This window comes from Phasianus colchicus, chromosome 3 (genome assembly GCF_987193195.1).
Source record: "Phasianus colchicus chromosome 3, bPhaCol1.hap1.1, whole genome shotgun sequence".
Taxonomy (NCBI): Eukaryota; Metazoa; Chordata; class Aves; order Galliformes; family Phasianidae; genus Phasianus; species Phasianus colchicus.
This window is the reverse complement of record NC_143438.1, coordinates 30,423,231-30,449,026: the sequence shown is the minus strand read 5'-3', so window position 1 is coordinate 30,449,026 and position 25,796 is coordinate 30,423,231. Positions and strand designations below refer to the sequence as shown.

Genomic DNA, 25,796 nt, shown 5'->3' with positions numbered 1-25,796 from the left:
TGTGACAAACTTTGCTTGTAGTTTGAGTAGGACAAAATAAAATTTTAATATATACATGTTGAAAAATGCATAGAAGTTTGGTCTATAATTGAACTTTAAAGTAATTTTAAGTAATTGAAGTGTTTAGCTTTGCCTAATAAATGATTTCTGTGTACTTTATTGACTTTGCTTTATTTTAGTTTATTTCATCAAAAAGGTGGTTTATTTTGTTTTGCCAGCTTTATTTGCCTTTACAATTAAGGTATGAAAGGAGAAGCATGAGCAGCATTGGCCTGTGGCTTTGGTTAGCCCTGATTGTTACACTGCTTCTTAAGATGCTCCTGTTTTTCAATCACATAGATTGTTCTGATTTCCTGAGGATCCAGAGGGTTCCTTTAATTTTTGTTTTTTGTTTTTAAGATGCTTAAACTCTTTTCTAGTGACTCAGCGGAGTACTGTGTTTTGGTTACTCATTTTAATGTTGTGTGTGATGAGTGTTGGAGTGTTGCTGTAGTAAAAGACTGCAGTGTTATTGCTTCAATTGTCCCAGAACATTCATTTTGATACATACAATATCTAAGAATTAACTTAGATTACCTTTAAAGCGTAGTAAAATCTTCTGCTTTTAGTTGCTGTCCTCAGGTAACTTTTTGTGACTTCTTTCTTTTTTCTTTTACAGACACAGAACGTGGTCTCTCAAACTGGATTAATACAACCTGTTGATATTTTTATTTATACTTTTTTTTATTTTTGTATTTGACTTAAAGTGCCATGAAAAAATTTGCATATTGCAAGGTGGTCCTTGCCACCTCTTTGGTTTGGGTCCTTCTGGATATGTTTCTATTGCTGTACTTCAGTGAATGCAACAAATGCGATGAGAAGAAAGAACGAGGGCTGCCTGCTGGAGATGGTAAGTTATCTGATGAAGTAATTTTTAAAATATGGTTGTTTAAAATTACATTTGTTTTAAATGTTCAGTATGTGTTTCAGTGGGGAGAATGGTTTTAAGCTTAAGGAGGGAAGGTTTAGATTGGATGTAAGGGGAGTTTCTTTACAGAGTGAGTAGTGAGGTGCTGGAACAGGCTGCCCAGAGAGGCTGTGGATGCTCCATCCCTGGAGGTGTTCAAGGCCCTGGGCAACCTGGTCTAGTACCAGGTCAGCTTTCTAATACAGAAAATGGAAGGAGTTTATTTTCCTGAATAGGAGTTAAAACCGTGCTCTAAGTTGCCCTGGAGGAAAAATCTTCCACCTTGGTATTGATGGCATAAGATACTAGGACCTTAAATTAGGAGCTTCACCTGCTGTGTCTAATATTGGATTGTATTTATATCACTGTTATATTTTGCAAACTGCACTAAATATGAAACAGTAAATGAAGGTGAATATCTTCTTCGCTAGCTGCAGTTCTTGCTGTTGAGAAGAACAGCTGAATTGAGGCTCATTAGCGAGAAGGCCTTGCCTGCTTTGCTTTTCACGGAATCATAGAATCACAAGGTTGGAAAGGACCTACAGAATCATCTAGTCCAACTGTTCTCCCATCACCACTGCTACCACAAGCTACTAAACCATATCTTGTAGCTCCTCATTCAGATGCCTCTTGAACACTGCCAGGGACAGCGACTCCACCACCTCCCTGGGCAGCCATTCCAGTGCCTGACCACTCAGGTGGTCTTTTCAGTCTGTCAGAGTCAGAGGGCAATTGAGAATGTGATTGTAGGACTTGGGCTCCGTGATGATTGCTGGCAAACCTGGGGAAGGTCAGAGGAGATGGTTATAGGGAACTGTAAGGTGGGCGTGATAGTGGGCTTCATGTCTGATAGTGAGTGGTGCAGGCATGGAAGGCTACTGGTTGAAATGGTAAATGTGTGGATATGAGGGGAAAAAAGAAGTGGGAAGGGAGAGGCCATAAGGGGACTAAATGGAGGTGCTGGTGCAAAGGGGAGCTGGAATGGTCTTAGGGGCATACAGGTCTCAGGAGATAAAGTGACACTGGAGGACAGAGAGTTGGGAACCATGGCAGGAATTACATGAGTTAGTGATTTAGTCACAGGTTTAAGCTTTTACTCATCCCGTCCACTGTGGCTGAAACTTGTCAGTATAACCTAACAGCCAGTTAATTATGTCATCAGTGTGAGTCAGCATTCCTTCGAAGGAAAGACTTTTTTTCCATAGCTAGTGCACAAATGAGCACTGCAGTAGGGCTTTCTTTTAACAATATGTATGTTAGTCACTGTGCAAGAATGTTTTTTGTTTGTATTTATGAGAACTTTGTTCTTTTGTGAGAAAATAGGTGACTAAATGCAGAAACCTGAGAGCCAATGGCTAAATCTTCTTGGAAAGTTATCTCCGTGCTTGCACACCAAGTTGGCCTGTTTTTGTATTTACTGTGGTCTATAAAATGCCTGTGGGTTTGTTTAGTGGCTGCTGGCTTTTTCTACAGGAGATAGAATATCTCATTTAGGTAAACTTGAAATCAAATATAGTGTATTTGCTAATGAAACCTAAGCGTTGTTCTGATGAATTTGTGAAATTTGTATGCCTGGATTCAGGTCATAGAATTGTTAAACTAGCATCTCAATTTTTAGTTAATCTACCTGTTCAAGTGAGCTGGTTTAGCTAAGTTATAGTGAATGTGTAAATAAAGCAGAATTTTTTATTCTAAATCAGAAATACTCTAGGATAAGAAATTAACTCTTGGGTACGTTGAAAAACTGTTAATACTCTGAAAAGATTCTTATATAACAATATTCTAATAGATTTTGAGTCTATTAAACAGTCATATAGATTCATCTGAACAGAAAATAACTGAGTGCTGTAAATTTAATAAAAATGCAGTCATGATAACGTAACTCACATTGTTTTTATTAAGCCTAAATAATTGCCTAATTTTATGTTATTATTTTATCTTAATTACCATCTAAGAATGCACAAATTCTAGTTCAAGAGTTTACACAGTTGCAAATCAGCAAGTTTAGATGCTTTTGTACCAGTGAAGTTCAAGCTGTACTTTGTTAAGTACGGAGGCAAAACAGCTGACTTGATTTAGAGCATGGTTAAAGCATGTGCCTAAATCCAGCCTGCTGAGGATATACTTGGACATATTGATTCTTTCACTTTTCATTTACAGTTGGTTAGCTGGCAGCTTCTAGTATTATATAGCTCAGCTTACAGTCATAGGGAACGTGGTATAAAGAAAACACCGTTGTGGTTGGAGGATTTTCTCTGCTAACAGCTATTGCTTTAGTGCAGTTGCTTGAGATATTTGAAAAAGAAAATACCTCATATGGAACATATTATGGCCATAACTGGTTAATGCTAAATGCAAACCAGCAACTCGTTTCACTTATTGGCGTGTGTGTGCATATATGTGTATATATGTATGTATTTCAAGTATTAGTGTGTTTATATGTTATGTCTTCAGTGTTTCAACAAGGATGGAAGTCTTGGACATTTTATTTTTTTTAAGGGTGACTTAATTATGAAAATATTTCCTGCTCTTCTGTTTAGGACTTAAATTAGTATTTTTTTTCATTAAAGTTTGTACTAAGCTTGTTGGAATATAACCCAAATTCAATATTTGAATGTTACAACAGTTCAGGAGAAAAGTGAACGAATGCTTGTAAAGAACTTTTAGCAAATAGCCTTATTAAATGTTTTTATTTAAAAGAAATTAAAAAAAATATATCAAAAAGTCAAGAATTTTAATCCCTTTTCTTCTCCTTTTTCTCCCTCATCAGTTTGGTCAGATAATTGAAATTCAATTTTCTTTGTTTTAAACAATAGTTTCTGTTAAGATTGAATACTTAGTTGCATAAATATCTCTTGTTCCAGAGCATGATGATGATGGGTAGATGAGTAATTGTTTTTTTTTTCTTTTAAATGAATGGTAATTCTGAGAGCAGCGTTTAACTACTTCTGTTAAACTTCCAGCTATAAAGATTTGTTTTTATTACAAAACCTGATGTTTTTAGAACTCTGTTTTAAAGCAAGAACAGTCTAATGTGTAAAATAAAATATAAATAAACAAACATAGAAATAGTTACTAACGTTTTACTTGTTTTTAGTTCCAGAACCCATACAAAAACCACATGAAGGACCTGGCGAGATGGGGAAGCCTGTGGTCATTCCAAAAGAGGAGCAAGAAAAAATGAAAGAAATGTTTAAAATAAACCAGTTTAACTTAATGGCAAGTGAAATGATTGCACTCAACAGATCTTTACCTGATGTCCGGTTAGAAGGGTAAGTAATGTGTGTTGTATTAAAAGCTATGTATAAATGGAGAGTGCAATTTCCTGTATGTATAGTACTTAGATAAAACTAGCTTTAAGAGCAAAGACCAGTTTCCTTCAGTGTTATTTAACGATGAATCTGATTACAAGTACGAATGCTGTTCAGGAAATAAAAATTAATCTGTCCGAGTGAAAACAAAGTTCACTTAAGAACTGGTGTTTCAAGAAGAAATATCTTCTTTGCAAACTTCATGCTTTACTTTTAATGAGGCAGACTAAAGTTCTACGTTGTATGAAATAGAAAAGATATGATGATGAGAAAGAAATACTTTAAACATTTCTTGCCTAATGAAATGTTCAAAGCCTCATTTAGCTTGCATTATAGTGTTTGCTAATATCCATCTAGTTTATTTTTGATCTCACCTCTGAAATATTGATTCTTTCAAAGCTATTTGAGTCATAATGAAAAAGGAAATCATAGCCTTGTTTTAAATAAAACGAAGATTACTTTACTGTCTCAGGGCTGATCTAAACAGGTAGCTGATGGCTTCTCCGCCTCTAGCCCGTTTTACTTAGAACGTGAAACAGAGCTTATGAAATAAGATTTTGCCCATCAGTTATCTGCATTCTTCTTCAAGAATTATGTGCTATGGGAAATCTTTCTTTTGAAGGTCAGCTATCGCTTCTGTATACACAAGGCTTAGATGCTGGATTAATTTGTTTATCATTTCCTATCTTTCAAGATGATATTAGGATTGAGATGAAGCTCTGACCACTTTTCATTTTTAATGGGTGATAAATAGCTGCTTTATATGGAACTTTGCCTGGAGCAATGATTTGATTGGTTCTGTGTAGTGTGCACGTTCCATAGCATGCTGGTGTTTTCACTAATTGAGCTGGATTTAAAAAAAAAAAAAAAAAAAAAGTCTCCTGAGCTAGAACCAGTGCAACTTTCAGTTGATTTTTAGTTATACTGTTAGTCATATTTACTGGTCATTACTTGCCTGTTTCTCAGTACAGAGAAAGAATGTAAAGCATAAACTTGTAGGGTTTCCTTTTGAAACTGGGAGATCTGTGTTTTTTTGGTGTTTTTTTCTTGTTTCACATTATTGCTCTGATCGTGATTAGAATTTGGCAGTGGATCTCTTGGTGTTCGTGGAGTTGCACGTATGTGATGCCTTGTACAATGCCTGCTATATGATAAGAAATTTCTTTGTAAAATGGTTATTTACAGGGGGTGAGAACTTCTCGTTAACATTCTAATCTTGTTTTAGCAGCAAGGAATATCATCAGATTCTTTGGAGACTTTTGTCACAGCTGGAATGCTAATTTGTGATGATTTCAGTATGGTTTAGTGGGGTTTTTTTTGTTTGTTTTTTGGGAGAACTAAATGGAATGAATTATCAAAACTTTGGGGAAATGATAGTTACAGCAGCTGGTTAATTTGGAAGGTAAACACGGGTAATCGTTCATGATTATCTTGGAAATAAGGAGGAAATTAAATAACATCTGTTTATCAGCATTCATATTGGAAAAACTTGCTTGCATGTTTTCTGCAATTTCTACAGTGTAAGTACAAAGTTAAGGAAACACATTCCTTACACGTGGATCTGAAACATTGACTTGATTGTAATCTTTGAAGTCTAGACCTGAATTAACCAGGAATGGAAAGAGAAATTGTTATAAATGATTACAATTGTATTAGTTAAGCATCATTCAATCTTTTGCAGAGAAGTCAAATTACAATCTTAAAATTAGGTTCAGCTCTAATCACTTTCCTTGTATGCATGGCCACATGCTGCAGTTACTGTGTTTTGCACTAAGATGTGAGTTATAAATTCTGTTGCATTACATTTGTTCACCTTTTCCATTTGGATGGGCAAAAAATTGATTACAGTACTTTCTGTATAGGAATGAAATCTTAGCGTAAAATCATAGGCAAGGTCTCAGGGCAAAGCTCTATTTTCTGTTGTTGTAAATAACTAATATCCACTTCACGTGCATATTTTTAGTAGATTTTGACAGAAACAGTCCCTTAAAACAGTTCTTTTCATGGTCTTCTCAGTATGTATTCTCCAAGTCAAGCAAGTTAAGGAGTTGGGGATTGTTAAAGTTTCTTGAGCGAACCTGAAAATGTTGTTTGCAATGCAGGAGCATCTTAATATGTGTGAGTGGGTTAATGTGACTTTTCCGCAACTCTAGGCATTTTCAGAATTGCGAAAATTATAAGGATGCCCAAATGTTATGTGTAGGTCTTACAAAAATATTTATCTGTTTAATTAAAATATTCACATGGTCAGAAGTGCTTTCTGCTGTGTTTGTGGAATTGCTTCTGCTGTAACTTGTTCTGTCTGTATCCCTGCTAATATGGAAGTAGTTCTGGAGAAGGAGAGTGGCTGATTTCTAACCATGCCTCACCACATCAGTGTGCTTACAGCACAGCTGCCACCACTCCTTTTAGCCAAGTTTTGAAGAAGTGGGATATGCTCAAGCTGAGATGTTCAACTGTGTCATTTTCTTGTTGAGTTTTGTGGGTTGCTTCCTTTAATGTGGTATAGGGGGAAGATGTGACCATTTCAAGTTCTATAACTCTTTGCCAGCATCAGTTCTTCTGCAATAAGGATGTCAAAGGATTGCCAAACAATTAGTTAATCTTTGTAAAGATACTAAAGTTAGGTGTGCCAAGGCAGGCCAGCTTGCTTATGTATTTAATGCTAATGTCAGAGGGTGGTGATACACTGGAACAGGTTGCCCAAGGAGGCTGTGGATGCCCCATCCCTGGAGGCATTCAAGGCCAGGCTGGATGTGTCTCTGGGCAGCCTGGTCTAGTGGCTGGGCAACCCTGCATACAGCCAGGGGATTGAAAGTAGATGATCATCCTTTTCAACTTGGGCCGTTCTATGATTCTATCAGAGAGCGGCTACCGAGGGTATCTGTGTTATCATTCACACTAATTTCTAGTCCCACCAGAATCCACGGCTCAAACCCTCGCAGCCATATGCAGCACTTACCTGTACAGATTCCGTTTTCTGTCTTGTGCTTCTGCATCTGTGTGTTCGTTGTTTCATCTCAGTACGTAACCCACATGGGGAAGCATGTTTGTTTTGGCCAAGAAACTTTGTTTCTTAATGAAAAAAGAATATGTAATTTGTCTTAGCTTCTGGGTGCTTGCCCAGCTTAGTGGAACTCCTCTGTATCAGATGTCTGCACAAATTCTAGTCTGAGTTCTGCTGAGCTGTGCCCTAGTCTTATTTATATGTTGATAGTTATTTTTACTACTTGTCACCAAACTACTGAGGCAAATAAATGCCTTTAAAATCACCGAGATACAACTGAATTGGTAATCTTTTGTGTCTGCAAGAGTAAATGTTCTATTTAGGCTTCTGTTGGGTTAATAGAGAAACAATGACAAAAACAAAGTAACAGAAAAAAAAGTAGTAATATTTTTAAACTTGGATATTTCCATAAATCTACATTGAAGCATGTTATTTTAATTAATATAAATGCCCGGGCCGCAGCCTCTGGAGGGATGTTGGTGTGGAGGAGCAAGCAGCTGGGGACAGCAGACTGGTTTTAAGTTGCTACTAGATTATTTCTTGTAAGCGTGTCTTAGTCTGGTCTGTGAATCAGTCATCAAAGTGGGATTTGATTCACACTTGCCAGGAAAGTGCAACTGTAGGTTTGACGTGGCAGCAAAGAGTAAAATGTTGAGTAATGAGGAGCGCAAGAGTCTTGTCTTGATTTTGCTGAAGATGAGATGGCAACAACTGAAACAGGTGTCGCTGACTAAAACATGCATTTAGCTGTGCCTATTTGTCTTAGTTCAGTGATCAGGCTGGAAAGCGGTGTGGTTAAATGCATGAACTTTGTGTGGTGTTACATGACTTATGTTTGATCTCAGTTCTATTTGAGGTGATTTTGAAGCTGCTTTGGAAACCAAAGAATGAGTACTGTGTACAGAGACTGAAGTTTTCAGGCCTGTAGTCTCACAAATCGTGAAGATTTGTGGAACATACAAAACATTTAAGGAGACATTTGGGTCCTTGGCATGAGAGTTTAATCCCAGTGCTGACCTCTGTGCTCCAGAAAAGAGTGCAAAACTCCCTACTTTTCCAGGCCCAGGTGATCAAGGGTGGGAAGCAATGGCGGCATAGCTGGGCAACACAGTGTTGTGCAGTGTTAAGCGCTGGTCACCAGTGGAGCTTCTACTGGAATATTTTATAGCACAGGCTGAGATCTCTTGGAAAGATGTTGGGCTTCCCCTAGAAGCAGGGAGGGATGTGGAGAACTTTGGGTTCCTTCGCATCCTTTCTTCAAGGCTGCCTCTTCTGTACAGTTTGGCATAAAAACACCTTCCTTTTCATTTATTCCAGATTTGTAAAATGTAACCAGAATTAAGTGTATAGGACACCTTACTATACCTCTGTTAAATCCTGCATATTGCCTGTCCTCCTTTCAAGCTGTCTGTACTGTGGGAGCAGTGATGCAGATGGTGTTAGTGTGTAATCAGTTTTTAGCCAGATGGACTTATGTATTTGAATGAACTAGGTTTAAATTCATACAAACTTTGGCTTCAGCAACTTAGAAAATTAAGAAGCAGATATCCCTGTAATATTCAACTAGGCCAGTAATGTGGCTAGTTTAAATTAATATTGAAGGCTTTTTTTGCTCCCGTTCAGTTCCTACTCTGAAGCTTTATTTTACAGTCTGGATGAAGTTGACTTTCCTCCTTCTCTCTCCCATGATTAAAAAGATTCTAAGTCTTGCTTGTATGAATGTTGCTGAGTTTATGGTTGGCTTATGATGCTTGGCTTATTTCTAAGCAAGTCATTCGTACAACTGATTCTCACCTTTCATCTCTCTGCCTGGACAGAACAGTATATAGATCCAGGCTTATGGATGCATCACGTATGCTAATTATATGATGCGATATAATGCTTTCAGCTCTGAGACTCCCAACTTGCTTTTCATACTTAAGGTTTAAAAAATTTGTCTGTTTTAAGCCTGAAATATTCAAGTGAGAATATACCAGAATTCTTGTTTGGAGAAATTAAGAACCTCACTGCAGGGGTTGGCCTGTGTGCTTTGTTACTGCACTTGAATCGTAAGATGGTGCAAATTCCTAAAATTTACACAGCCGTTGTGTGAGGAAAATAATCTATTTGTATATACTCATTAAAGGTAAAACTACTAAAGGCATACATGTAACAGCAAGCTGTTGGAACTCAATGTATAAAGTTTTATAGTTTGTTTTTTAGTGGTAACACTTGAAGCCTTGACTGTTAGGAGCTTTGTGAAGAAGTGTTCTCTCTAATGATTTTAATTCAGGAGAAGAGCCAAGGGAGTAGCTTCGTGTTGTATATCATCAGGTGTAAATTGTATATTGTATATAATTGGGTGCAGCCAAAAGTCTCAGCACTGCTTCTGTTGATGCTGATAGAACAGTTGTGTGGCCTTGCAGCTCGCTGGCTGAGTGGAGGTTTGCATTCCCCAGGGCTGGAGGAGTGGGTTTGTTGGTCAGCAAATGGAAGCAACAGTGACACCCAGCAGCTGTGTGATTGCCTCATCTGCTGTAAAGAGGGGGATGGGCTGGAACTGTGGTGTTGAAAGGGGAGATTGTTGCTTAGGGTGCAGTTGTGGGCTGCAGCTATTTAGGTGGAATACAGGGAAAAGAAACTTTGCAATGGGAAGCGTGTGCAAAAATCCTCATAAAATCACGGGGATTTAAATAGGTTTATAAATTGTGATATTCTTGGTGAAGTTTGTTGCTCATTTAGCTTGGGTCACAGTGATAAAAAAAGGTAATAAAAAAGAGCTAAGTTGTCAGGATGATGGTGGAAGACTACAGAAGTTTGTTCAACATTATATTCATGTTACAGGCTAGAAATTCAGGCTATGAATTAGTCTGGCATCTGCAGAGGATCTGCTGATCTGAAAAGCAGTGTAAATTTCAGCAGTGTCAATTTCAGTGTAAATTTCAGCAGCACTGTAAGTCTGAAAGCTTGTGAGGCACTGAAGTTTTAACAGTTGTTTTTCAAAGCAGATACTTTTCTTTTGCATTTTTCATCTGGCTTTTGTTTTCATTTGGGTTATTACTGGCTTTATATAGAATCAGCACTTTGAAATGTTCACGTTGGAAGAAATCAGCTATAAATCTTTCTCCTAGAAAGAAAAAGTTTTTATAAGTTGTCTCTTCAAAAATGAGCATGCTTCCTGCAAACTGTTGTCTTTGTCTGTAGGCATATACACACATGCAGTTACGTAGGTGTGTGCACAATGGCACAAAGATTTGACCGACTCATTTTTAGTTACGAGTTTTCCATTTTTGGATGAGCAGCCATGTCACAAACTTTATTCTAGTTGGTAGGTTAAGTATGGAAAATAATATGGCTAGAGAACTTAGTTTATTTCCATCTTTGATGACAGAACTCTTTTTTTCCTTACTTCAAAGTACTTTCCTGTGGTAACTTTGATGAGAACAACACTCAATTGTAGGTAATTACTTTTGTGAACTTCTGCTTGAATTTTGTAACCACAGTGGTTTTGAGGACCATTTTGGATTTTGTTTCCAGGATCTAAAGAAGAGTTCTGTTTGAATCATGAGATAATACAGCCTTTCTTATATACAAATCTTTGGAAGCAGAAGAAAGGATGGCAGGTAAATTACGCAATGCTATTGAAGGCAAGGCACTTAAGCAGGCTGATGGAAGTGCTTAAATAAGAATTACTGGCATTCAGGTCATCAGTTTAGACAGATTAATTGGAGTTGTGATACGTACTATAGAAGTGAAGAGCACTTTTTAAAACAAATTGTTCTGATCTGATTGGAAGAAGCAGCTTTCCTCTGTAGTGTGAGGTTTTGTTGCAAACTTCTGTGCAGTACTTTCTCTTTGTGCAGCCACAAGTTAGAACTGTGGTTGGTTTTGTTTGATAAAAAGAGCTGTGGCACATTCTGTTGGTCAGCAGTTCCATCTTTCTCAGAAATACTGCTTTTAACCCTTTTTGCTGTGTTGTTTCCTGTTAACATTAGCTTTGTCCTTCTTAGTTGTCTTTAGTCACAAGGGTTATTCTAAAAATTTATGTTGGAAGCAGATTTACTAATGCTCTTCTTTGTGATTATGTCCTAAGGCTGCTGATGTACAGGAAAGACTTAAGTCACTGTTTACCAGAAAAGCATCACTTGATTTGAATGCTGGTGGTTGTTGATGCAGTGTTTTGGCACTTCCCACCACCTCTGCTTACAGAGATGTTATTCTCTGCCAGAAATGTGTGAGCATCAGCAGCTTCAGGGTGACTCAGTCTTATTTCCAACATGTTTTCACCTGTGATTTAAGGAGGGAGTAGTGTGTGCATTGGGCAGGGCTGTGCCTCAGCTTTGTTGCCTTAACTTGTTGCAAACCATAACTTTAGGCAGATGGGCAGGTAAACAACTGAGTGCTGGTAGATTCACAGCACTGCAGCATGATGGGGCCATTATTAATCAAAGCCAGAGGTTTTATGACAGGAGTTTGTATTTTCTTCTCTAGTGATCTAGCATTAACTAGTTTATTTTCAAGCCTTCAGATACTTATGCATACTTCCCAGGGTACATTTTAATACTAAAGATTATGCTTTTTATACTGTATCACAAGTATTAAACAGGTTTATTCTAGGCACTGTGTTGTACGGCATTTCCTCAAAACCTCAGCTCTAGTACAGTTTTCCTTTCTCATATTTAAGTTCTGAGATGCATTTTATTTGTAACTGCAGCTTTTATTTTTAAGCGTTGTTTGTACTGTGCAAGATAAAAGCTTGGACTACATCTGTAAGATGACTAAATACATTTCCCCTCACTCCCTTCTGTTGTTCCTTTCAAATATGCATTTGTATTGCATTAGCATACTGCACATACGAGCTGTATGTCTGAGCTCTAGTGTGATTTCCCATCTGAGCTGTGAACTGCACAGCAGATACTTGTGCTTGCATTCCAGCTCTGTCTTTCATTGATACGCTTTTGCTTGGGTGTGCTGGGTTTGGAAAACAAGGGTTGCACAAGTGTTTTAACTGTTGCTAATACTTCTGAGCCATTGTAAATTATTGTATTGCTTGTGCCTTCTTCCCTGGGAAAGCTGGTAGAATCTGGGTATAAAATAGATGTCACATCTACCAAATCGTGGCTTTGGTACTGCCTATCTACTGAATTTTTGTTTTTATGTCCTCATAGTCTCCTTCTGCATAGTCATCATGGTAGTATATAATTGATTTCCAACACTATCTCTGCTATGTTTGCAGATTTTTTTGACAGTTGTTCAGCTTATGAAATATACTGATCTTATATATCTCATATCAAATCCCATTTTATTACATTACTTCCAAAAAAGATTTAGCATGATTTCAAAGGGTGTGCAAATGGATTGCTTCTAATGTTGTAAATATGACTTTAAAGATACAGCAGTGTTGCACATAGCACTCTATCTTGAGTTGTAAGAATAATTTCTTAAAATTATGTTCTCTGCTACAGTGTTATAGTATTGATAAACTGCCAAATATTATCATGAGTTGGTTGCAGTGTTGTGTTTCTAAGCTAATATCTAAGTTTCTCTGAAAATCTCAACAGTAAGTTGAAAGAGGTGATAGTAGAACATTGAGAGGTAGGCCTCCTTGGTCTTCCTGCAGAGCAGGATGGTTATCAGAAGAATTTCACTTCTGAGGAATTCAAATGAGGGATTGTTTAAGATCCTCTAGTAGATTACTTCTGTTTCAGCAATGGTTAAGTATGTTTTCCTCATTCCTTCACTAACGTAAGTGATAAGAGTTCCAGTTCTGCTAGAAATTAGGGTTGAGAACAAATGGTTGTGGTGATGTAGGCAACGCAAAATGAATGTGCTCACCCTAGTTCTTAGCATCTTGAAGGCTCAGGCATTGCTGATACTCAAAAGGTGTAGAAGAGAATAAGCTGTAAGCTGCAGTGTCTGGAATCTTGCTGCTTGTGCTGCTAAGTACTTTGGTACCAGCTTTGGCAGACCTGGGAACAAGGAGGTACTCATCTGCAGTCATGAATAGCATCATGAGTGCTGTGTAGATGCTTTGAAAAACTTGCATTTCATAAGGTCTTGAAGTACTCTGAATGATCCATTTTGCATTTACTCAAAGATAAAATTGTTGTTCCTTTTTTGTTTTTCTTTTTAAGATCTTTTATTCCACATTTTGAGTTTAGAGGATTTTTTTTTTTTGGCTGGGTAAATTAAATGTTAGCAAACTGTAGATTTTTGTATACTAGGTATTTCTTTATAAAGATTGAAAATTGAAGAAAGCCACCTTCCAAAACTATGTACAGTTAATTCTTTTAACAGAGAGATCCTTCATGTTGGCTGTCATTTTTAACCATCAACTAGAAGCTTCAACTGTAGACTTAGGATATGCAACTTCTCAAAGTATTATAGCGTTTATTTCTTGACCAAAGTTATCTTGTCAGATGGGATGGAAATTGTAATATTCTGATTAATAGGAGTTAGAAGTTCTTTCTTTGCAAGTTTTTGGTTAAAGAGAGTTTAAGATCTGAGATTTAATGACTAAAGTAAGGCAACTCTATTCAAATAATACTTGTCTTTTTGAGGTTATTTTTTTGCAGTGCCTCCCACAGACTGTTTATAGCCTGAACTGAAAGAGAAGAGAGTAAACAGTTTATTCAGGGGTTTTCAGATTCTTTCAGGTTGTTATGAAATACACTAAACAATATCTTTCTGGAGATTTTTTTATATGCATCTCCCTGTCTAAAATGTACAGAGCTTCTATGTATGATTCAATTACCATCTTCATAAAAAAGATGATGGTAGAGAAGAAAAGCATAAATGATAATTGCTTCTGACCTTCCACTTTAGAAACTTCTGTAATGAGTTTAAAATTTTGAAATTAGGCTGTAGGGCGTTAAACTAATTTTATTTTTGCTGTTGTTGCTTGTTAGCAATGTTATCCACGATCTGCTGTGGTCTGTCATCCTTCTTTTGCTTTTAACACGTTAGACATAAATCTGGGTGAGTGAAGGATTTGAACCCAGCACGCTGCCCTTCTGTGCTCTTAAGGAAATGCAGGCCTAGGAGTAAACAGTGGGCCAAAGCATTCTGAATATATGGCACAAAAGTGAAAAAAAGGTGAAATTCTGTGAACAATGCCTATGTATGTGCATCTGACAGAGGTCAGGCCTGAGTCTTATCTGTTACTGTCCTGTGGCTCCTTTGTAAAAACATTTTTCAAAATGTTTTTTGAAAACTTGTAAACTTCATTTTTATCTCAAGTCTGATTTTGATGGGACATGAAAGATCGTGGAAAATCAATTAGGAAACGAGTTTTATCCACTTTCATTTCCTCATTACCTGAGAGCAACAAATGAAACATTAGTGAGGAAAAGACGGTTAATGAGGCTGAAGCTGGTGATTCCAGTTCTGAAAAAGAAACTTGATATGGAATAAAGAAAATCTTCACTGTTTTGTTCATTGGAAAGTGAATGTCAACACATGTAAATTAAGCAGGCTTTTTTCTTGGTCGTATTGAAATAGTCTATCCTATTCTTTTTCTGTACCTTTAAGTAATAAGGTAATAAGTCATTGCTTGCATTTAAAATACCTAATATTTCCAGGGAGTTTCCACAATCTAAATAATATATGGAGTCGCATTAGCCAAGAATTTGCCTGATGTGTGCCATAGATTAAGGAAAGGATGATGTATTTCAGGTGAAGTAGATACTCTCAGCTGCTGTTTGGAGTCTTCATTAAATTACTGGAGATGGTATGCCTTCCTGATATTATGCACTCAATTTTAAAACTATTTGAGGCATGATCCAACTAAAGGAACATAATGTATTAGTAGTGAATTGAAATTCAAATTTCCCTTAATTCATGCCCTGTGTGTCATACCCTTGGTAGTTATGTTCTGCTACTAATGTTGCTTATCTGTTGGTTGAAACAAATGCTGCGTTTTAAATTTGGTAGTAATCCCTTCCTGGGGTAATTTGTTTTCAAATGAAAGACGAAAAGGATTCTTAATTTAAAGGTTTGGTACTCAAGATAAAATGTGGGTTTTACATAGAGGGCTGATGCTCTGGGTTAACTGTTCTTTCTGTTTTGTGTTCTGCAGCTGTATGTTCCTGGGGGAAAGTAGCGTATGGCAATAATTTCAAAATTAAAAACTACTTTTTTGTTATCTAGTCACAAATATTTGTACAAATATATTGACAAAGTATGTATAGAAAGGCAGTTGAAAGGAATACTGTTATGAAACAGACTTGCTTTGCCTCTTGGGAGAGTCTCTAAATATTAGTAGACAGGGCAGCATAGGTCACTCGTAAACTGTTACTCCAGAAAGGGCTGATGGCTGTGGTTGACAATAGGCAAGTCTTGTTATAGATGCAGCGATGTTCAGCTTCTATAGGTCACAGGCAGTGGACATGCTTGAGAGGGGGTTCTCATCAACCTTCTGTACGCCTTTCAGGCATATTAGGGATAAAAGCTTTCCTTTCAAAGATGGATCTTAAAGATTCTGATGTCTTTATACTAAAGACAGTGTAATGTTTTATGAATGTACTTGTCTGTGGCTGGCTTTTTTTTTTTTTGTACCAGTTCATTCGTTTGGAACTCAATAAAATAAATCTTCCATAAAACCAAGATAGGCAAGGCTGAAGATCCAAAATGTAGTACTGCAGTGATAAAGCTTTTGGCCACCCCAGGAAGATAGTCATGTTGAATGAGATGTTTTGCTTCTTATGGAATACAGCAAACAGATTTATATCAGCTTTTCTACAAATATTCTGTTAAAAAATATAGGACCAACTGGAAGATTTAGATTTCTGTTAAGGCTGAAAGTCAACATTTGGATACCTCATTTTCTGGTCTAGGGAGCAGTGCTGTAGAAGGAATAAAATACTGATGGTTTGGTTTTAAAGCAACATAATGGGCCGAACAAGTGAAAAATAAAAGAATATTTGGCTCATGTAGAATTTGCCATCTGAAATTCATGGCATCTTTGCCAAAAGCTATTTTATTTTTCAAGCAGAAATAATACTTTGTCAGTTGACATTCTTCACAAATTTTCTTTATGCATGAATCAAATAAAAAGGAACAGGGATATGAGTGTTTTCTCTAAAGATTTTGACACTTGCTTCATGGTAATGAATAATTAAAGTCAGCTGTGATTGTAGACAAGTCTAATATTGAGGACAGATAGTGCCTGTTTCAAAGATATTGGTGTTTCAATTCTCAGAAGGGGAAGCATGATTGCACAGAAGCTCTTTGAGATGCTTCCTAAATTATACCTGGACTTAAATTATACCTCATCTTATCTGGGATCTAGGCTCACTGAGGGTTTTTGTCACTACCATAGAGCCAAAATGCCAGTGTTATGAGAACTGCTCTTGCTTCAGGCTCTCTGGCTAACCAAGTTAGCAAGCAAATAAAATATTCATGCTTCGAGCCTCTTTTGGTTTGTGTTCATGGTGTCACCAGTTCTTCTGAAGGGTGGGAATAGATGCTGTATTGACAGGCTGTTCCTTCAGTATTGTTTTTATACTTCTGGTTAAAGATACGCAGTTTACTTCTCAGGCTCTCAATTAGGGCCACAGGTGATACTTTTTAACATATTTTAATAGTATTTATAACAGATTGCTTTTGAATGACTGTATGGAATGAGTTGGGATCTAATAAAAGCTTTTCTGTTGAAATGAAGTTAGAAACATAAAATGTGCCTACAATTTTTTCTAATACGATGATGAATTACATTTTTCTTGTTCGTTATATATTCTTTATTTATGCAATCTCTTTCAAGTTTGCCATTTCTTACCTTGTGCATTTCTTATCCCTTCCCCCCCTTTATCCCTGTAATAGTACTAGGGTTACCCCTTGCCCTCTGAGGGAATGCAGGCTTAAATTAGCACCTTCAGTTAGTATATTTGTTTTGTGAAGCATTGCATATCCAAGTAGCGGGAATAAATACTGTTAGCTGTATGTGATGGCAGTGTGGATGTCTGTCATCTCAAGTACTGGTTACTCCATGAAGGTTCCCTTTCTGAGTGGTAGGGTGAAATACTGGATGTATACATGAATGTAAGGATTTTTTTAATGTGGAAATATTAATTTGTGCACTTTTTCCTCCTTTTGTCACACTTGGGACATCCACACAGTGTTGATACATCATAAATTGTTTGGTTTTATTAAGAAATAAACTTCAGACTTGCAGTCCTGACTTGATCATTACAAATGCTCTTTTTTTTTTTTTTTTTGGTTAACAGTTGCAAAACAAAGGTGTATGCAGACAACCTTCCCACAACAAGTGTTGTCATTGTTTTTCACAATGAGGCTTGGAGCACACTTCTACGAACCGTTCATAGTGTGATAAACCGGTCACCACGACACATGCTGGAAGAAATTGTACTTGTTGATGATGCCAGTGAAAGAGGTAATGATAAACATTGATACCTTTAAGACCTTGCAGTTTGTTATTCTTTTTTCTTTAAAAATTGAAAGCAAAGTTTTACTGGTTTAGCTCTGCTCAGCAAAACACAGTAGTGGGGTTGAAGGGCAGTAAGCAATATGCCCCTTATCAATTACAAATGGATCATTTTGCTCTGAAAACGAATACAATTTTGTGTGCTTACTTTTTTGTTGACATTATAGAGATTGTGTTTATCCTGCTACCGTTTTCTTGTTCTACGTTTGGAACTTTAACGCATTATTAAGGCTTGGGGCATCTAAAATTTGAGCAATGTGATGAGTAATAGTAAAGGCAACTTTCTTCTTCACACACACACCAATTTACTTTTGGTACCACTGTCAAACTTGATGCTCAAAGGGATCAGTATTGACTTTTGAGCTTATGGGAAATTGCAGTTCAGTTTCCCTGCTGTATGAGATTCTATTTTTTAATGGTCAGTGGACAGAGTGAAAGTTCTGTGATACAGAATAAAGCTTGTGTTTCATTACCTCATGTAATGAAATTAATGGACAAAACTTGAAGCTGGTTTTCTTAAAATGACTTTATTTAGATTTTGCTTGCCAGTGATTTTTGTAAATTACAATGTAGTAGAAATAAAGATAATATTCTGGACAGTACTTGGTAGCTCATTTTGGATCAGTTATGTTTCTTGATTGATTTTTTTGTCAGTGTTCTTGGTTATGAAGTGTAACTTGAGGGATATTTTTTCTTGCGTGTGTGTGTGTGTATATATATATATATATGAGAATGAGAGATATATATGAGAATGAGAGAGTATTATGTTTTCTGAAGTATGTTGAAATAATCCTTTTAAAATATATTTCTGTATTGGAAGCTTTCCAGTAGATTAATAGTGAGGAGGCCACTATTTAAAGTAAATAAATAAAATCTTGGCAGCCACCATTTGTTGGCGGTCATCTGTATTTATCTGTATCAGCAGTAATTTCCCTGCTTTAGTTGGAGAATTGAGCAACCATCATGCTGATATCTCAGTTTGAGGCTTCTGATTCCAATATTGCAAAATACGTGTTCTGCTTATTATGTCAATTCCAACTTCACAGTAAGACAGGTCCAAACATCTGAACAAACAAAATCTATGTACAGGAAGAGATGTTGGATTGCAGACCATATGGTCTGAGCATTAGGGTATGTGGATTACAATAGCTAGCAGGATTTTTGTGGATTCACAGCTGAAGAATTTACGGAGTAAGAATTTTTGTAGGGTATCTTTTTATAGTAAAAAGTGTGAGTTTCTTCAGGTTGTATGTATGTATGGTGATATAATATATTGCCTAACCAATTCCAAGCCACGTAGATCTAGAGAACAGCTGGCTGTGAAGAAGATGAACAAGGGAAAGAGAGATAATGCCAGTTCAATGAGTTGTGACCAGGCTGTTTACCTAGGGATGCATTGCTCATGCACTCAGGTTGTGTTTGCACATGTATCAGTATTTGTTCCTTACTTCTTGTTCACACTTGCTCTTTCACCTGATACTAGTGTTAGCCTCTTCAACAAATTCTAGTGCCATTTGGAAAAAGCAACAGGCTTGAAAGGCAATCACACTTTGGTAAAAGAGGAGTGCCTGTGCAAAGGGCAAAGCTACCATGTGAATGTGCTCCAGATGGGATGGGAGTTTTGATTAACTTTTTAGCTTTTAGAAGGGTCAAATTTTCACTGTTTTCACTTGAAGGGAATTGGTAACGGCACCCCTCAATTTCTTGTAGTTATTAAAGCTCTTGTTCCACCTTTCTTTTGAAACTGCTCACCACTCTGAGGATTATTCCTGGGGAGCACAGATGCTGATATTTGGGTTTTGAGTGTCTGTAATCAGGTTATTGTGCAGGTACAGGTTTCCTTAATGAAATAGAGGGAGTACTGTTTTGGTTGGTTGGTCTTATGCTCAGACTCGTGCTAGAAAAACAAAGTTTAGTGCAAATCTGCTCTGTTTCATTTATCTACACAGTCCCTTTCAATAATTCATATCTTTGCTAATGATTAATAGTGGCAGGTCAGCTTTCAATGTGACCTAGAAATAGAGTAAGCTAATATTAAAATAGTGTAGGCAGATATTTCTTGTTTTGTCTCTTTAATTTCTATTTAATAAACAACAACAGTAACAGCAACCAAAAATTTTATTTAACACTGGCCGTGTCCTCATTATGATATAGAATTATAATTCACTTTACAAATGGCTTTTTAAAGATATATTTTGTGTTCCTGATTTGTTTTGAGGTAGGTAACAAAATCAAGATAATTCTAGGCTGAAAGATGTAACGTTTCAAATCTTTTATTTATTTTTTGGTGATGTTATTGAGCATCTTTAATTTTGAACTCTGTGATGATCACATTGGCACCTTTTCTTTATAGTTATTTTCAACAGCTCCTGAAAATTGTTTTGGTTTTTTTATGCTTTGTTTTCCAAAAACATACTATGTTTCCAGCAAATGTTCTTTTACATTAAATACAACTGAAGGGATGTGATGTCTGAAAATATGAAGGCTTTAGCATATGCTACTTACATATTCTGTTTGTGTTGAATTAAAACGGCAGACTTTTTTCCAGAAAAAGAAAACTGTTCAGCCTGAGCAGTGTATTTTGAATTCTAACATCAGAGTCGATTTAATTGGAATGAAGTAAGCATTCAGTCTGCCTGAAGCACACTTTGTACCTGCCAGTGTCAAACACTTAGAAGAACGAATTTGCATAATATCACACAATTATTTACACTGCAAAAAAAGCTTTGGAGAAACAAGGCATGGCTGTAACATTTCTTCTCTAGTTGCTGATCAGAATTGCGTATTTTTTGAGTATTAACTTCTTTGTTAACTACTTTAGAAAACAGCATTAACAGAAGAAATCAGAAGTAGTCAGTACTTTAAAACTAGGTCGAGAACTGAATGGCCCAGTGTGCAAGGCAGATTACATCAGGACAGAAAACACCCAAGAAGCTGGTGATAGATGCGTATCAAAGCAATAGATTTAAAACTAAATGCCTGAAAATAATGTTTGTAAAGTATCTGTGCTTCTTATATCTGCGACTGCGTGACTAAAAATCTGTAAATCTGTATTGTAGCTTAATAAAAGTATTTAGTTTGAAACTTAATGTTTACTTCATGTTTGTGAACTGTGACTCAGTAATAGAATTGTCCAATTATTTTTCAATTTGCACACTTATTGGCTCTAACTGAATAGATTTGTTTTTTCTCATCTTGGATTTCTTAGTGCTAGTACTACCGTAGAAGATGCTCTTTAAACAGTCCATAGCAATAAGTAAAATTATTCATGCTCATAGAGAAAAAAGTTTAAAAAGAAACATCCAGCAGAAAGTTTTGTCTCTGATATGGAAGGCTTTTTGCAAGTATTGTCAAAACCTCACCCTCTGCTTAAAGTGCATGAGACAATGCTAAAAACTTACTCAGCTGTCATCCCAGGTCAATCCTGAATATCTGACGCTGTAGTGCATAAATATTTTCATTTGGGTGTTTAACATAGGATTTAGTGTAAGTATAGCCACTTGGCTTGCGTATAAAGTTATCTCTAAAGCTTAACATTTCTAGTAGGCCAAAATCTATTATATGCATTAAGAGATTATTCAAATAAGTTTTAGATGTACGGAGGAACATTTTTCTGACTGTCAGATTAGCATAGAGGGAAATTCTTCTCTGTCATGTTATCTGTGTAATCATGCAAATACACATATATACATATATACATTAAACTATAAATGGTTCCACAATGCGAGTCTCTTAAATTGGTGGCTTTGGGAAGCTACATAGTAAGAAGTGAAATTAGTTTGATACAGGCTGCATCAGTCACATGATGTGTGCTTAACCCCAACAGGCCTGCAAAATTTTCAGATGTGAAAATGGGTTTGTACTTCTCAATTTTTACTACTAAACATTCTTTTGAATCTCTGTTAGTATGCACAATAAAAAATTAACTTGTTGTAAGTTTCTCTTGAGACAAATATTTAAGATCTTTCCAACTCTTTTAACACAGCTCGGCGTCCAAGATGTGTCAGAACCTATTTCTGTGGGTTTTAGTGACAGTCCAACAATGCGAAAGGAAAAATGAGGAGGGAATTAGCTCACCAGAGCAATAGTGAGGAATGGTAATCATCCCTGGGGCAGCTCTGCCTGTTGAGATTTACAAGACAGCCCAAGAGTTCATGCCATGCTTTTTCTCCCTGCAGTGTCACACACGTCCTTGCATGAAGGACTTAATAATATCTTACATTAAATCCTACTCTAGGCAGTGCCCTGTTGTACTACAACTCTCACATGCTTCGTATGTATCATGTAATACATTCGGTAGCTGAGTTTTGTAAGAGCACTTACTTTGCCTCTATTACAGATTTCAAATCTATATAATGTTATTACACAAATTTATATGGCTGTAAATTGTTTTTTTCCTCTCAGTTCTTTGTTCTTCCTTACTATTTTTCGTAGTCTAATTGTTCATGATGGACAAAGACTATGCCGAGCAGTGAGAAGTTTGGCAGCTGTTTTTACTGCACTAAATTTTGAATTTACAAGCATTTATTAGCCGTTAGTTAGTTATAGATGTTATATTTTAATTAACTTGATCCTCAGATAAGCAGGTTTGTTTGTGATATAGATGCTCATTGACATACAGTTGATTGTCTTCATTTTTGTTTTTAGGAGGTATAGTGGTAACTTAGAGATCTTAGCCAGAGATATGTGGAGAAAGCAGAATTGAAAAATGCACTTGGTTATATTTCAAACTGCAAAGAAATCTGTAAGTTACATTATGGTAGGAGATAAATAGTTCAGCTAGTTGGCTCATTTTTGTTACTTTCATGATGGATAATTTTATGCCCAAGAATATGTATGCATACATTTTTTCCATAATAAAACCTTGTCTATCCCATCATATTTTTATGTAAGCATTCTACACTCTCCATTTTTGTTTCCCATCATGACAGAATGAAGAGAAGGAACTTCCTGCTCTAGCAAGTGAAATGCATGGGGGAGGGCAGAAGGGCTTTGTGCAAACTGGAGAATAAGCAGCAGAGTAAACTAGCTGAGAAAAGAGGAAAGAGATAGAAAAGCAAGGAGAAACCTTATTTCAACTCTCTTCATCAAAAACAAAAGGAGAAAAAAAAGCTGTACTTTGTAACTGACAGTTTCCATCTGTTTGATTTTTTTTTTCCTCACAGACTTTTTGAAAAGACCACTGGAGAGCTATGTAAAAAAATTAAAAGTACCTGTCCATGTGATTCGAATGGAACAGCGTTCTGGTCTGATCAGAGCTAGATTAAAGGGGGCTGCTGCTTCTAAAGGCCAGGTCATCACCTTCTTAGATGCTCATTGTGAATGTACAGTAGGCTGGCTAGAACCTCTGCTGGCAAGGATCAAAGCTGACAGGTAATTATCCATCTGTTGGTCCATCTTTTTTTTTTTTTTTTAAGGTTTTTAAGAAGTTTCTAAGTACTATGATGTAACCTAAAAGCAAATATCTACTTTCTGAAAGGACGAGAAAGTCCTGTATGTTGCACTGGTGTAAGGCTAATACAGAACTGCTTTTGGAAGGTGAGACATGGTTTAAAATAAAGCTTATATTGAAATGTGTGAGCAAATGTGTTTAAAAACTGGGAGATCTGAGTTTGAATGGAGTGGAAAGTAGTAGAATTTGAGCTCTTTTGAATTCCTTCTTCATGAATTTGGGAAGATATTCTTAAAGAAGAAATGGAGGCCCTGATCACAACATGGTAAGCTTTTTATAAGGGCAGGTAGCAGGAGGATGAGATGAAATGATACTGAACTGGCGAGGGTAGATTTAGACTAGGTATTAGGAAGAAATTCTATACTGTGAGGGCGGTGAGACACTGGAACAGGTTGCCCAGTGAGGTTGTGGATGCCCCCTCCCTTGAAGGCCAGGCTGGATGGGGCTTTGAGCAACCTGGTCTAGAGGGAGGTGTCCCTGCCTATAGCGGAGGGTTGGAACTAGGTGATCTTAAAAGTCCCTTCCAACCCAAACTGTTCTATGATTCCATTCTATGATTCTACAACTAGAAATATCTCTCAAATTTACTGTATTCAGGTTCTTATTACTTCTTTCTTTCATAATATGGGTTGTGAATTATCTGTGGAAGTGTGAAATTCTGTGATGTGATGTAGTCTTCTAGGGTGTATTTTATAAAGTTATAATAGTTACTGGAATCGGACTAATTTACACTGCAGTAGCATGGTTTTGTCCCTATTTTAAATCAGTATTCACAATGCTTACATGCATGTTAATGTGTTGGAAACTTGAGTGTTGTTTTATTTTAAGGAGAAATTGGTATGCTTTACAAAACATACCTCTGAGCAGTAATTCCATAGTTGCAGACTAGTTGTTAGTAAACAGCATTTTAAATAGGCTAGCTACTGAGCATAGTGTTACAGATCTTAGTTTTGTTCTTATGGTTATAGGTGAAAAGCATATAAGTTTTCGTGTTGCAAAATACAATATTACATGATGAAAAAGCTGCAGCTATTAAAGAGCCTTTGTACAGAGCTGTACAAAGACACAATATCAGCCTTTAAGTTATCCTTTTTGTGAGATGCATGTAAATAATTGTTCAAATTGTGCAAATAGCCTAAGTAAATGAGTCCTTTGAACTTAGTGGCAGAGCTTCTCATGAATGGAAGCCTACTTGAGTTATTTCAGTATCGTTAAGATGATTAGAATTATTATCTCTGAGTATATATATGCCTTAATGATGTCAGAACAGTAGACAGTGAAGCCTCTTTCTGTCTATTTTTATGTGGTAGCTCATTTCTTAGTCTTGATGGCATCTTAGAATACTTCCCCAGGGTTAATGACTTGAGTCTTAATTTAAGAACATGCAAGTTATTTTGACCAGTTAACTAGAAACCAAAGCTGCTTTTACATTCAGTCACTGTTTGACATTGAGAAAGCTATGATCAGTTTTTTTCCATCTGCAGAAGGTGATAAATTATTACTGATAATAACACACATGCTTTTGTTTTTAAAGCTAATATTACTGAAATTGCAACACATTTTCATTTGGATGAGTTATTTCAAATTAGCAAGATAGAGCTTGATATTCTGGTAGTAATTTATTGTGTACTGCTGAGAAATGGCATTTAAATTTTAAACTTAGTACTTGTTAAAAATAGAGTTTAAAAAAGGAAACTACAAACCTTTTTCTGAAATTTGTACTAACAGATTTTGGTTCATCCTTCTTTCTAGGAGAACAGTCGTGTGTCCCATCATTGATGTAATTAGTGATGACACCTTTGAATACATGGCAGGTTCTGATATGACCTATGGTGGTTTCAACTGGAAGTTGAATTTTCGTTGGTATCCCGTTCCTCAGAGAGAGATGGATCGACGGAAAGGAGATCGAACTCTTCCTGTTAGGTAATTATTAAATTGGTTAAAATGTTCATCTGATGTTCTTTCTGGATTAATCTTGTATACAGGTAGGCAATTAATTTTGCTGTAGCAATATGTTGATCTATTTGAAGGAGCAGCATAAAGATTATTTTACATGAATTGGCTGATTGTAACTTTTGAAGGGAATGAAGAAAGTTATCGATGTCACTGTAGAACTATATCTGTGGTTTTTTTGCTAATTACCAGCTGACTGCTAGCTTTTTGCTAGTTTTTGTGGTACATATATTTTTGTTGAAGCAATGCCTTATGTTTTTTCTCTAGCAGAGAAACAATATTTTGCATATGTACTAATCTTTTTTTCTTGTTGGTGTCTGTGAGGGTTGCTCTGAAAGTAATGCGTCCTGTTTTTATAATGTTGGGCCACAATTTCAGAGGTGGATGTTGTTGCTATGGCAGCAGAGATTGAACCTTCCTGTCAATATTTCATTAAATTTTGTTTCATTGAAACAAGTGGCAGCAGAGGGAGGCAGTCTGACCGGTGTCTGACACAGAAGTGTGTGTGAAGCAAAGATAGAGAATTGAATCCTTCATGCAGTAAGAAATTGCACCCATTGACATTCACATCCACTTGATGAACATTTATGGAGACCAAACAGTGGATGTGAGTACAGTGAGGGGTGCGTTTCAGCAGTAGCAACAGTAGCATGAAAGACAAGCCATGTTCATGATGACCATGCACAGCTGTTGCACCATGAAATGAA

At 36.5% G+C, this 25,796-nt stretch overlaps 1 protein-coding gene across 2 annotated transcripts in view; it reads left to right on the top strand.

Moving 5' to 3' along the window:
* GALNT1 (polypeptide N-acetylgalactosaminyltransferase 1) overlaps positions 1-25,796 on the top strand; it is a 75,659-nt gene that overhangs the window by 33,344 nt on the left and 16,519 nt on the right. For both annotated transcript variants that reach the window (XM_031589152.2, XM_090137205.1), the window contains exons 3-7: positions 659-889; positions 4,044-4,218; positions 17,467-17,633; positions 22,850-23,057; positions 24,889-25,059. In XM_031589152.2, the coding sequence (XP_031445012.1) occupies positions 751-889; positions 4,044-4,218; positions 17,467-17,633; positions 22,850-23,057; positions 24,889-25,059 (860 nt within the window). In that variant the 5' untranslated portion in view covers positions 659-750. The remainder of the gene's footprint in view (positions 1-658; positions 890-4,043; positions 4,219-17,466; positions 17,634-22,849; positions 23,058-24,888; positions 25,060-25,796) is intronic.